The sequence below is a fragment of the Carlito syrichta genome, unplaced genomic scaffold (assembly GCF_000164805.1).
Source record: "Carlito syrichta isolate Samal-C Ts95f unplaced genomic scaffold, Tarsius_syrichta-2.0.1 Scaffold307839, whole genome shotgun sequence".
Taxonomy (NCBI): domain Eukaryota; kingdom Metazoa; phylum Chordata; class Mammalia; order Primates; family Tarsiidae; genus Carlito; species Carlito syrichta.
Genome location: NW_007251935.1, coordinates 281378 through 296064, shown reverse-complemented (window position 1 = coordinate 296064; position 14687 = coordinate 281378). Strand labels below are relative to the sequence as shown.

General features: G+C 38.3%; 1 protein-coding gene across 3 annotated transcripts in view; it reads right to left on the bottom strand.

Moving 5' to 3' along the window:
- Positions 1-14687, bottom strand: part of RAB6A (RAB6A, member RAS oncogene family) — a 95219-nt gene that overhangs the window by 26842 nt on the left and 53690 nt on the right. Inside the window, exons 3-4 of one of the 3 annotated variants that reach the window (XM_021715842.1) lie at positions 3705-3758; positions 2220-2325 (exon numbers count right to left, since the gene is read on the bottom strand). In XM_021715842.1, coding sequence (XP_021571517.1) covers positions 2220-2325; positions 3705-3758 — 160 coding nt within the window. Of the gene's footprint in view, positions 1-2048; positions 2155-2219; positions 2326-3704; positions 3759-14687 lie in introns of all 3 variants that reach the window. The other 2 variants (XM_008064668.1, XM_021715843.1) reach the window with 2 other exon arrangements.

Here is a 14687-nt window from a genome sequence, read left to right as displayed (position 1 = left end):
ACCCTCCTTCAAAAAAGCCCTGCAAGTTGAAAGGGGACTGGCACATTAGTACCCCACCTTTAATGTGCCTGCAACATAACTCCATTTTATCTGATTATAACTGTCAGTGATTAAAAAGAAAAAAAATCACAAGAGTAAAATCTTCAAGGTTCCTTTTAGAGTAGTTTTTAAAATGTTTGAACATGATCAAATGAGTACAATGTACTATGCAACCGGAAAAAGTTTTGAAATATAAGGGCAGGCTGGGCACGGCAGTGACTCAAGTCTTGTAATCCCAGCACTTTGAGGGGCCAAGGTGAGAGAACAGCCTGGGCAACTTGGTGAGACCTTGTCTCTACAATATATCAAAAAATTAGCCAGGTGTGTTAGAGCACACCTGTAGTTCCAGCTACTTGAAAGGCTGAGGCAAAAGGATGGCTGGAGTCCAGCAGGTCGATGCTGGGGTGGCCATGAGAGTGCCACTGCACTCTAGTCTGGGTGACAAAGTGAGACTCTGACTCAAAAAAAAAAAAAAAGAAAGAAAGATAAGGGCAGCTATGGCAGATAATATGGTGTCACATTGCCACAATGCTTTGTTGACCACTTACACATACCAAACATGACAAAGAAAGCATTTCCAAAAGAACATCAGCCAGTATATCCCAATACATCCAGATTTGTAAAGCCTTTCAATAGCTTTCAACACCACTGTTTGCATTGCTTATTCATTTTGTGATCACTTTAACCTAAAGTTTATTGGTTTAATGCACCAGAACCACTTGTAACAAAATTTATTTTTTCTAGTGTTGAATTCTAAGTAGAGAACTTCAGCACTTTTCAAGACAACTAAAGAATATAATTTACTAATATTTTAACTACATTTGTGGAACTTTTAAAGAAAAATATACCATGTTTCACTTGCTTTGGTTAAAGTAAGCACAAACATCTTTAAGCTACAAAACTTGTCAATGCACAATAATGAAGATATATATATATTTTTTAAACAAGTAGCAACCCAAAGTAAAGCTGCAAGGGAAGAAAGTCTGCATATAGCACCTATCCAGAAAAAAAAAAAAGTTCTTGAATACAATCTTCTAACTTCTCATTTTGCCAGTGCATTTATTGTTTACTAGATATGACCTCTGATTGAGCAGATACGCAAAAAATGTACAGTAACAGTATTACTAGCTCAAAACAAAAGTTTGTCTGTATGTTTTTTTAAAAGGCCAAGATGCTGTATAACCCTGGTTTTCCACAAATTAGGGACTACTATATGGAATGATGCTTAATATTGCCTAATGTATGTCACAAACCGATTTACATAGACAATTTCAATCAGAGAGCATTTTCCTGTCAGTCATCAATGCTCCATGGAAAACTAATAGTTACTTATGAGGCCAAAGGCATTATTCAGTTTGGGGGGGGAAAGAAAAACAGATTACTACTTGTTTTGTCTTCCATTTAAAATTTTTTTCTTGGACAGACATGAAAGTGTAATGTTAGCAATAAAGTAAATAAGTCAGTCACAGAATCCAGATATGATTCCCAATAAAAATGATTAAAAGAAAATAGCACGTGTGTTTTCTCTGTCTTCCTCTATAGAGGGGAAAATGACTGGAAGGGGAAAGCAGAGAAAAGCTGGCTAGCCGAAGCTTTTAATAGCCTCAACAGAAACCTTGGAGGATTTGAAAAACTTGGCAGGAGGCTTAATGCTTAAATGCAGATTATTTTAATTTAGAGAAATTTGAGATCAAATTAAATGAAAAGGAGACATTCCTCCCGCTTAATTACGGTATGACTTAGGGATAACAGGATACTAAGAAAGTCTTGAAGAGGATTCATAACTGAACCCAAAAGAAAATTTCTGCAGGAAAAAACCTGGCACAATAGAAATCAAGCTTATTGGTACAAAAACCAAAGAAAATATTTCTGACCTGGCAGGTATGTGATTTACTATGATAAACTTATTTTTACATGCCAGTAAGGAAAACAAGCACAAGACAAGAACATGCATGCAGCTAAGCTAAAGGTTGAAAGAAGATAAGAAACGCATAATTCCCCCCACTCACTTGTGATATCATAAACAACAACTGCCACAGTGGAGTCACGAATGTAGCTAGGAATCAAGCTCCTGAACCGCTCTTGACCTGCTGTGTCCCATAATTGCAATCGTACCTAACAACAAAATCAGTCAAACAGGCAAGAAAATAAGAAAGGTCAACCCGTTGCAATATACCTACTTGTGATATCGTAAACTACTACGGCTGCAGCAGAATCACGGATGTAACTGGGAATGAGGCTACGGAAACGTTCCTGACCCGCAGTATCCCACAGCTGCAGCCTGATCTGTGGGATGGGAAAAAATAAATAAAAAAAAAAAAAACCAAACTAATACTAAAAATAAAAAAGAAATAATGTATTTTTAAAGGGGGAGGGTGGGATGGAAGTACAAAGGAGACTCATGCAAGAGATTTCAGGGAAGAAAGAAATGAAAACAACTCAAAAACCCTTTTGCAAAAGGGAGTAATATTAAAAAGTTGCTTACTCTGACGGTATATGAAAGAAAAACACTTCTGGGAAAGATTTCACAGAATCAGAAATATGGCTTCCCTTTTTTCCGTCTTTAAAATCTCTGAATCCCTATGCCTTCCCGATGGCAAAAAGTAGACTGCTGATGTTCAAATATGGAACATAAAAGATAAACACTAAGGCAAATGTCAGTGAGCAGTCCAGGCTATCAAAGTAAAGGAATGAATGCTGCTTGATCGCCTCTCTGAGGCTAACATGTGTTCCTTTCCTATGGACTCTGGAACACTTTGAAATTGTGTCTTTAACTACTGTGGTTATTTTTCTCCCATACATTTCTTCCTAGAATATGGTATATAATGTATCAAAAAGGAAGACTATCTTTTTGCTACCTTTCATAAAAATTTCTTTACTTACTTTCTCATTTCTATATTACAGGAAAAGTCTGAAAACACACACCAAGTTCTCAAGTTCTATTAATTACCTATATTAAAGTTATTTGTCCTCATTTTTACAAGTCAAGATGAGTACTAGATACTACTCGGTAATAAGAGTTTTTCTCAAGACCTTATAACCATTATTAAGCAGTTTCCAAGCTTTCAAATTTTATGAAATGGCATGCTATATATTAAAACATAAGAGAACATCGAAAAGAAAAAAACACACACACTTCTAAGAAACAGCACTGGAAATAATGCTTTTGGGGTACAGGTCCCAAAATACTGCATTTAAGATATTCACCGTTTAGGTGACAAGAATCTCTTCAAGGGAATAGGCTAGAATACAAATTTAATATTGAATTTAAAGAGATCATTTCAAAGGAAGGAAGACAAAAATCTAACAAATAAATACATATTACTTCTTCCTATTCAGTCACTTCATTATACATCCTATTCTGAGAGAGAAAATCTTGAAGTTCACAAACTGTGTGATATGCAAATGAATCTGCCTGAAAGCCTCAAGAGTAGCATATTCAAAGAGTCTTAAGCAACTCCCATTTCTTCATGACAATTCGCTATTAAAGCTATTCTCATTGTTCCTGATCAGGTGAATAGGTACTATTCACTCTGTAGTAAGAGTTTTACTCAACGGTAACCTTGTTAAGTACTTCTTACGGTAACAACAATTGACTATAGCTTTGATCATAGTTTTCTAAGCTGGAATGTTGCAAAAAATTGCACAGTGAAAATATTACTCACTGTTCGATCCTCCAAGTACATTGTTTTTGATAAAAAGTCAATGCCAATTGTTGCCTGTAAAACAAAACAAAGAAGTTAAATAATAATAGTTTAATGGTGGTCAGCAGTTTAGGATTCAAATGGGATTTACAATTGTGGAAGAAATAATGAATAAATACATCAACATAACATAGACAATTAAGAACAAATTTTCAGTGATGGTGGCTTTCACGTATTCACTTGCTTCTTGTTAGAGATTGCTTTAAGCCTTTTACATAATCATCTCTTATCCTTATATATTCCTGCCTAGTAGTTTATTCTCCTCCTTATTTTTCTCATTTTATAGATAACAAGACAATGAAAACTTTAGTTTAAATATCTGTATTTGGCTGGGTGCGCTGGCTCACACCTGTAATTCCAACACTTTGGGAGGCAGAGGAGAGAGGACTGCCTGAACCCCAGGGGTTCAAGATCAGCCTAGGCAACTAGGCGAGACCTCTTCTCCACAATAAAAAATAAAAAATTAGCTGGGCACGATGGTGCACGCCTGCAGTTCCAGCTACTTGGAAGGCTAGAGGTGGCTGTGAGCCTGCCACTGCACTACAGCCTGGGTGACAGAGTGAGACTCCAACTCAAAAAACAAATGAGCAAACAGATGATAGATAGATAGACAGACAGACAGACGGATGGATGTATAAATGTATTTGAAGTTCAATTTGAATATCTGAATGCTCCCCACTCAGAATGGTGCTTATTTGCCCCAACAAGTTTCATAAATTATTGTTGACGTAAACTGCTATCCTGTCTGACTTCCTACATAGTGGTTTATCAACTGTCTTGATGCCACAGACAGACAACCACAAGCACCATGGTGCTCCATAAGGCACATGGTTTTTCTAATATAAAAGAAAAGCAATTAAGTAAGGAAAACAGGGCTTCCTCTGTATGAAGCAATGATAATTAGCTTCCTTCTGTAGTGTAAACACATGTTAAGTTCTGTTGCCTGGCTGCTGCTCGCTGCTTTCCCTAACAAGAGAAAGTGGCAAAACAGAGAGTTGAACAGGCAAAGACTAGAACAATGAAGGAAGAAAGTGAACAAGTTAAGGAAAGAACAAAAACTAAATAGGAGAAATAAATAAATAAATAATGCAAGAAAGGCAAAGGATGCTAGAAAGAAGATGCTGATGTAGAATCTATTTTAGAAGTTTAAAAAATTCATGAAGAAATGTGTATGTATATGTGTGTGTATACACACACACACACACACACACACACATACCTCCTAATTATCTTTGCGCCATATTTCCTAAAATAGAAACCAAGTAGCCTGTACATTTTATAAATGAATCATTACAAATTTAAAAATATTAAAAACCAAAAAACTAAACACTGGATCATAAAAAATGTTTATTTAGTTGAATATTTTATTTCTGTTGGTAGAAAAATAGAATTTTGTGTGGAACAATCTAGAGCAGCAGTATCCAACCTTTTGGCTTCCTTGGGCCGCACTGAGTAAAGAATTGTCTCGGGCTGCACATAAATTATATAATATAGTTGGTGTATAAACATAATAAGACTTCTTTTTTAAAAATATTTTATTATAAAGTTTAGAAAAATGAGGATAATATAAAACTAGTGGGAAATTTGACTTTATTTTTGTAAAATTAATCTATCAATCTCTGGTTTGATGGAAGTGGTCGCAATTCCTATTGTGTTCTCAAGTTCCTCATCGGAAATGTTTGCTGGAAAGTTGCTCTTCGTGTGCTTCATAATTGAAAACAACTGTTCACAAATGTATGTGCTGCTAAGAAGCAATGTCATGAATAAGGTACAACTGTGAACTTCAAAAATGTAACTACACATGGGGTCATGAAGAATATAAATGCCAAAAAAAAATGATGTTAAAAGATGTTGCAGGGCCACATTACTAGCTGTCCTGGGCTACATGTGGCTGGCGGGCCGCAGTTGGACACACCTGATCTAGAATTTTAATTTAAAGAGGTTAAGAGTATATTCAACTACCACCATCTTTCTGAACAATTTTTTTTTTTTTTGAGTGGGAGTTTCACTCCATCACCCAAGCTGGAGTGCAGTGGCACGCTCACAGCCACCCCAGTGTTGACCTGCTGAGCTCAGGCGACCTTTCCACCTCAGTCTTCCAAGTAGCCGGAACTACAGGCATGTGCTACCATGCCCAGCTAATTTTTTTTAAATTTATTGTAAAGATGAAGTCTCACCGAGTTGCCCAGGCTGGTCTTGAACCCGTGGGCTCAGGCAATCTCCTCACCTCAGCCTCCCAAAGTGCTGGGATTACGGGCTTGAGCCACTGTGACAGGCCAACAATTTCATCATGTGTCTAAAACCCACTGTTTTATCTATGCATATTATACTTAAATTTACTATCAATTTGCAACAATAACAAATAATAACACAAAACAATAAGTAATAAGAATCCTCTAAATTAAAAGTAATCTCAAAAGTTACTTTGAGCAATATTATCTTCCCCAGATAAAATAATGAATTTGCCCCAACTGTAGGACTATTTTTTGAACTTTATATTAAACTGAACCATGTAAAACTGCCAATATACTATCATTTTTTAATTATAAAAAGGGCAACAATATGGTCCAAACTGATATGATATACTTGAAACTATCAGAAAATCTGTAGGTTTACAATTGGAAAAAGAAAAAGAAATGAAAAACAAGAGCAACTTCCAAAATCACTTCCAGATTCTAGCTAGAAAAACTGTTTCCCAGGTAACAGTGTTTTTGCTTCACTTTGAAATAATGTCTCAAATTTGGCCAATTAAGGACTCTTCCAACTAGTTTACACTTTTAAAAATGAAATTAATACAATGCAAAGGAGTCATATACAGAATATGAGTTATGGATTACATAAAATTTATCTTTTCTGTAAAATAAAACTTCACTTAACCAAGTTTCAGATTATACACGGCTCATGTACATTCAATAATACATTTCTAGCAATGAGACTAGCACTCTTTAATTATTCATTTCAGTAGTCTGTGGTGTGTGTGGAGATAGGGAACCTTCATGATTCATTGAAGAGCTCTTTACTTGATAACTAAGTTAGCAGTTAACCACACAGGGTCAATTCTACATATTCAAAAATAATACTTGATGTTCTGCACTTTCAAATCAATTCCCCTAAGTAAGTATGTAGAGTTTTCTTGATAGAGTAATATCTTTAGATCTAGGACTGTACCTAATTCTTAAAAACAGTTGCAGTTCATACTGCTGCTTACCTTATCCCATTAGGGCCAAAGCACAATGATATTTTGACTTCAACGTATTTTCCACAAAGAATCAAAATCTTTCCTTATCTGTCAAATTCTATACAATCTCACAGCCCATCAACATCATCACATCCCTTATCTATGTCTGAATGCACAGAAGCAATAGCCTTAGTGCATGAAAAAATAGCAATGGCACTTCCAGGTATACTTGAAAGGTATCCTTAATTCAACAGAGAACTTAGATATAAAACAAAGTACTTTAAAAACACCCAGAGAACTCTAAGTATACTCTGTAGCTCATAATTACTTAGCCTAAGACCCTCTAGGTTCAGATTTCTTATACTGTGGTCTTTGGTTCTATCCTCAGAGATCTGAGTTTCTACCCTCAGGAATTATTCACATTTGGCTCCATAATCTCGACACTTTTTGTAGTCATTGAGATTGATATTTGTGGATCCCCTGCTGAGAAGAAACAGAAGGACTGCTCACTCTAAAAATACTGTATACAAGACAAGGTCATCTGGGTAAAGTCTATAAACTGTGGGATTGCAGAAACTTAGAAAATTGTGGATAACTGATCTAAAAGGAGTCCAAAAGAAAATGAAACATGTTTGCTGACTGAACAATTTGCCATTTCTAAACTTGTCCTTTCATAAAATCTTAAGAGATGGTTAAATTGTTTCTGAAATATTCAAAAGAATAATTAAATATATATAATACATATTCACTAGCTTTTTATTATATTTAGTCTTTTTTTTTTTTTAGTTGGAGTCTCACTCTTGTCGCCCAGACTGGAGTGTAGTGGCACGCTAACGGCCACCGCAGTCTCGACCTGCAATCCTTACGCCTCAGCCTTCCAAGTAGTTAGAACTACCAATGCACGCCACCAAGCCCGGCCATACATTTAGTTTTTATAATAAAGTGACTTTTCTTAAATGTCAGATTTATGTTTTAGTCATCTCTGTTCAACTACCATCTTTATGATTTTTATCCAACAAGTTGCACAAATTGCCTGTATCTGCTTTTCTCATAAGAATCTTTTTTTTTTGAGTTGAAGTCTCACTCTGTTGTCCAGGCTGGAGGAGTGCAGTGGCATGCTCACAGCCACCCCAGCATCGACCTCCTGGGCTCCGGTGATCCCTCCGCCTCAGTCTTCCAAGTAGCTGGAACTACAGGCGCATGCTACCATATCTGGCTAATTTTTTTTTTTTTTGAGTTGGAGTCTCACTCTGTCACCCAGGCTGGAAGGTAGTGGCACGCTCCATCCACCACAGCCTCGACCTGCTGGGCTCCTGCGATCCTTCCGCCTCAGCCTTCCAAGTAGTGGGAACTTCAGGTATGTGCTACCACATCCAGCTAATTTTTGATTTATTGTAGAGACAAGGTCTCACCAAGTTGCCCGGGTGGGTCTCGAGCCCACGGGCTCAGACAATCCTCTGTCTCAGCCTCCCAAAGTGCTGGGATTACAGGCTGAGCCACCGAGCCCGGCTGTAATTTTTTATTTACTGTAGAGATGAGATTTCACTAAGCTGTCTGGGCTGGTCTCGAACCAGTGGGCTCAGGCAATCCACTCGCCTTGGCCTCCCAAAGTGCTGTGATTACAGGCTGAGTCATAAAGCCCAGTCATAACAATCTTTTAATTGTAAACTATCCACCGCCCCCACTTATATTTTTCCCATGGAACAGACTTGAAGAGATGGATCAGTTGTCTTAGAGAGTAGTTCATATTCCGAAACTGTCTTCTTGCTTCCTTGTGATGCCTATTTTTTCTCCTATCCTCTGTATTTCTTAGAAGTTAGTTATAAAGCTTGATGAGATTTAGGTTCAGCGTGCTCTAGGTTTGTAAGTGGTATTGAGTATTTCATACTTTAACACATTAATAGGCATACAATATCCACTGTTAGTGTGGCTAACAGTGATCAGTGAGTTTTTCCATGGTAAAGCTGTGTTTTAACTCATAACCAACAAATTATTTATGAGATGACACCTTGAGATTCTGCAACTACCCAATATCCCATTAACTTTTTACCTGATAAGCTTAATATCCATAGATAATAGTTTTCTGAATGATTTCATTAGTTACAAAATGGTAACTTTCTAGTTATCATTTCTGCTACATTTAACAGATAGAATTACTCTATACAGAATTTACCAAGCAGAGCTACTTAGTTAGCCTGAAGTACAGTTTGCACAGGAAAGGCAGGATAGATACTACTTTCCTTTTAATTCCCAGGTTTTTTTGTTTTTGTTTTTGTTTTTGAGTCGGAGTCTCACTCTGTTACCCAGACTGGAGTGCAGTGGCCGCTCCTGGCCACCGCAGCCTTGACCTGCTGGGCTCCAGTGATCCTTCCGCCTCAGCCTTCCAAGTAGCTGGAACTATAGGCACGCGCTACCACGCCCGGCTCATTTTGATTTTTTGTAGAGATGAGGTCTCACCAGGTTGCCCAGGCGGGTCTCGAACCCGCTGGCTCAGGCAATTCACTCACCTCAGCCTCCCAAAGGCGCGGGATTACAGGCTGAGCCACTGAGCCCGGCTAATTGCCAGTTTTACAGTAAGGAGTTGATGTACTGGTTATCATCAGCAGTGAAAATGAGATTCTTATTTGTGGCTTTGTCCTTTTGAGGATTGTTCAGAATTAATGGGTTACTTTCATTCTCTTAAAGAAGTCTTTTGAAATGCAAAAGCTTTTAATTTTGATAAACTACAATTTAACATTTTATTCTCTTATGAATCATACCTTTGGTGTTTGTCATACGAAAGAAATGTTTTCCTAACTCAAAACTATGAAGATTTTTTCCTAAAAAATTTCTTCTAAAGCTTCATAGTTTTTGTTTTTTGTTTTTGTTTTTAATTGGAGTCACATTCTTGGCCACCCCAGCATCGACCTGCTGGGCTCAGGCAATCCTTCTGCCTCAGCCTATCAAGGAGTCAGAACTATAGGCGTGTGCTACTACGTCTGGCTAATTTTTTAAAATTTATATTGTAGAGATGAGGTCTCGCCAAGTTGTCCTGGCTGGTCTCAAACCCGCGGGCTCAGGCAATTCACTCACGTCAGCCTCCCAAAGTGCTGGGATTACAGGCTGAGCCACCGAGCCCAGCCCATAGTTTTAGCTTTAACATTTAGGATTATGATTCATTTTGAGTTCATTTTAATATATGGTAGAGGTAAGGGTCTAAATTAATTTTTTTTACTTGTGGACAGCCAACCATTCTAGCAACATTTGTAGAAAGGACTATTTTGATTGAATTGCCTTGGTACAGGTACTTTTATAAAACTTATTCATAAATACAAGGTTCTGTTTCTCAACTCTCAATTCTGTTCCATTGATTTATGTGCCCATCCCTGTTTGTGTTAGTACCACATCGTCTTGAATGCTATAGCCTTATAGTATGTTTTCAAATTGGGTCTTGTAAATTCTTCAACTTTCTTTTTTTTTGACGTTGTTTTGGCTATTTGATTTTAGGGCAGCATTGATTTCTGCAAAATAGCTCCAGGGATTTTAACAAAGATCCTATCAAGCAACTTGAGGGAAACTGCCATCTCAACAATGTAGTCTTCCAACCCATGAACATCTCTCCATTTATTTATGCCTTTAATTTCTCCCAACAATGTTTTGTAGTTTTCAGAGTATAAGTTTTACATTGTTTGTTAAATCTGTTCCTAAGTAGATTATTATTTTTTGATGCTTCCGTGAATGAAACTGCTTTTGTAATTTCATTTTGAATTGTTTACTGGTAGTATACAAAAATACAAATGATTACTGTAGACTGATCATATAGGCTGCAACGTTACTGAACTTAGGTATTCTATATTTTTAAAAAATACATTCTTTCGGATATTCTAATACACAGAAACAAGTGATTTGAGAATGAATACAGCTTTACTTCTGACTTTCCAATCTAAATGCATTTCTTTTTCTTGTTTGGTTAGATTGGCCAAAGTATCCAGTGTGATGTTAATTAGAAGTGGCAAGAGGGCAACCCCTTTGGGTCCCCTCCCACTGTGGGAGCTTTCCTATCCTCTCAATATCCTGCTTTCTAAAAAAAAAAGAAAGAAAGAAAAAAGTGGCAAAAAAAAGAAAGAAAGACAGTCTCTGATAGGAGAAAAGCAATCTTTCACCATTAAGTATAATATTAGCTGCAGGTTTTTGACAGATGACGTTCATAAGCTCGAGGAAATTTTTTCTACTTTTTGTTTCCTGATAGTTTTTTTTTGTTTTTGAGTTGGAGTCTCACTCTGTCGCCCAGACTGGAGTGCAGTGGCTGCTCCCGGCCACCGCAGCCTCGACCTGCTGGGCTCTGGCGATCGATCCTCTCAGCTTCCAAGTAGCCAGAACTACAGGCACGTGCTACCACACCCGGCTAATTTTTTTGATTTTATTGTAGAGATGAGGTCTCACCAAGTTGCCCAGGCAGGTCTCGAACCCACGGGCTCAGGCAATCCACTCACCACAGCCTCCCAAAGCACGGGATTACAGGCTGAGCCACCGAGTCCGGCTTCCTGATAGTTTTTAATCATAAATAGGTGACAAATTTTGTCAAATGCTTTTTCTGCTTTTAGTATGAACATTATTAACATGATGAATTATAAGAATTGACTTTTAGATGTTATATTAGTCTACTTGGGCTGTCATAATAAAAATACCTAGGTGGATTAAAGAAGATAAATATATTTTCTCACAGTTTTGGAGGTTAGAAGTCCAAAATCAAGGTTCCAGCCAATACGAGTGGAGGCTCTTTTCCTGACTTGCAAACGGGTGCCTTCTCATTGTGCCCTTATATGGTTTTTCCTCTATGTATGTATGCATGTATGTGTGTGCACAGAGAAAGAAAGAAAAAGAATTCATGCTTCCTCCTCTTTCATAAAGGCATCAGTGCTCTTGGATTGGGTCTCCACTCTTATGACTTCATTTAACCTTAATTACCTCCTTAGAGGCATGGATTGCCAAATTCAGGCACACTGGGAGTTAGGGCCTTAATGTGAATTTTAGGGGGCAAAGGGGAAACATAAATATTCAGTTCATAACAAATGTTAAACCAATCTTGCTTTCCTAGGATACATTCCATTTGTCATGGTTATTTTATTTTATTTTTTGTATTTTTAGTTAGAGTTTCACTCTGTTGCCCAGGCTGGAGTGCAGTGGCATGTTCACAGCCACCATAGCCTTGACCTGCTGGGCTCAGGCGATCCTACCAAGTAGCTGGAACTACAGACATGCGCCACCGTGCCTGGCTAATTTTTTTATTTATTGTAGAGACAAGGTCTCGCTAAGTTGCCCAGGGTAGTCTCAAACCCCTGGGCTCAGGCAGTCCTCTTGCCTTTTGGCCTCCCAAGTGCGAGATTACGGGTGTGAGCCACTGTACTCAGCCGATAAGCGATTTTTAAAAAATTATATATGTTGCTGGATTTGTTAATACTCTGCAAAAGATTTTTGTTTTCATCTGTATTTAGGAGGAATGATCCTTGTCTACATTTACAAAATGAGCCTCACAAAATGAGCTGGGATGTGTACCCTCTTTCTCCAAATATTGGAAAAGTTTGTTGAAGACTGATTTTCTGGATGAGTTGAAAAATATGTTCCAAGTCTGCTCAGCTTTTGTTTTCTGAATTTGCAAGGTCTTACATTCAATCAGAGAGGGACAGCTAAGGTCTCCTCTTTCACCTGGCAGATGCAAAGTCTTGAACATACACATGGCCTTTCAGACCATTAGGGATATAGACAGGTTTATTAAGGCCCATTGCAGCTGTCTCATTCCCTGAACCACCTCATTAAATTTCTGGCTGGTCTGTGGCTTACTCCATTCAGAATTACACTCACAGGTATCTATGATGTTGTACTTTACCAATACTTTGTCACTGAGGTCACTATTGTTCAATAATACCTCCAAACATGGTGACTGTTCCCTCCAAATCAATCTAACACTGTTCTCAAAGCCTGTACAGCCCTAGTAGAACGACTGCATCATGAAGCTGGGGAGCAGGTGGAGGGAAATATCAGCAGTCTCAGGTTAAAGCACCAAATATTCTCACAGTTCTTACAAAGAATCCATTTTTGCTCTGTTTTGTTTTTGGTAATCACTTCTCAACTTAATGTATGCCTCTGATCAATTCCAGAGTCTTAAAATGCTTTTGACAATTTTGTCCCAATTTCATCATGGGGGGGGGAAGTAGGGTAGTGCATTTGTCCAGCTCCTCATTCCACCATCCTAGAAGTTCTACTCCTAATTACATTTTTTGGTTTTAGAAATTGCTTCCTGCCTCGTGTGGTGGCTCAAGACTATAATCCCAGCACTTTGGGAGGCAGAGGCAAGAGGACTGTCTAAGCCCAGGGGTTTGAGACCAGCCTGGGCAATTTGGTGAGATCTCATCTCTGCAATAAATTAAAAAATCAGCTGGGTATGGTGGCACACAGCTGTAGTTCCAGATACTTAGAAGGCTGAGATAGAAGGATCGTCTGAGCACAGCAGGATGAGGCTGTGGTAGCCATGATCATGTCACTGCACTCCAGCCTTGGCAAGAGAGTGAGACTCTGACTCAAAAAAAAAAGAAAAACAAAGGAAAAAAAATTGCTTCCAATATTCCACGTGGCTACTTTTCCTAATATTATAACCTGAAATTTAAAAACATGAGAGGAAAAAAATCTCAAAGTCACATTTCTTTTTTATTATTATTATTTATTTTTTGAGTTGGCATCTCACTCCTTTGCCCTGGCTGGGGGCACTGCACTCATGGCCACCTCAGCATCGACCTTCTGGGTTCCAGCGATCCTTTTGCCTCAGCCTTCTGAGTAGCGGAACTACAGGCGCGTGCTACCATGCCTGGCTATTTTTTATTTTATTGTAGAGACAAGGTCTCAGCAAGTTGCCCGGGTGGGTCTCAAACCTGAGGGCTCAGGCAATCCACTCGCCTCAGCCTCCCAAAGTGCTGGAATTACAGACCACTGAGCCCGACCACCACATTTCTTAAATATAGATGGTCCCTGACTTATGATGGCTTGACTAACAAACTTTTCATCTTTACAATGGTACGAAAGCAACGTGCACTCAATAGAAACTGTACTTTGTGTACCCATACAACCATTCTTTTTCACTTTCAGTACAGTATTCAATACATTACATGAGATATTCAACACTTTATTATAAAATAGATTTTGTGTTAAATGATTCTGCCCCAACTGTGGGCTAATGTTAGTGTATTGAGCACATTCAAGGTAGGACAGGCTGAGCTATGATGCTTGGTAGCTTAGGTCTATCAAGTGCACTTTCAGCTTACAAAATTTTCAAGTTAATGATGAGTTTCTTGGGATATAACTCCATCCTAAGTTGAGGAGTATCTGTACGTATTTTCTTTGCACACAATGTTTAGCCTTCCTCTTCAGAGAGCAGTTTGAGCTACTAACAAATATCATTTGTCTGCTCATATGATCAAAGCATTTTCACATATCAATTTCAAAATACAAAGCATTAACCCAATTATAAAAAATCTAGTACTGCCAGGTTCGGTGGCTCAGCCTGTACTCCCAGCACTTTGGGAAGACGAGGTGAGTGAATTGCCCGAGCCCACGGGTTCAAGACCTCGCATCTACAATAAATAAAAAATTAGCTGGGTGCGGTAGCGCGTGCCTATAGTTCCGGCTACTTGGAAGGCTGAGGTGGAAGGATCACCTAAGCCCAGCAGGTTGATGCTGGAGTGGCCGTGAACGTGCCACTGCACTGCAGCCTGGGTGATGGAGTGAGACTCCAA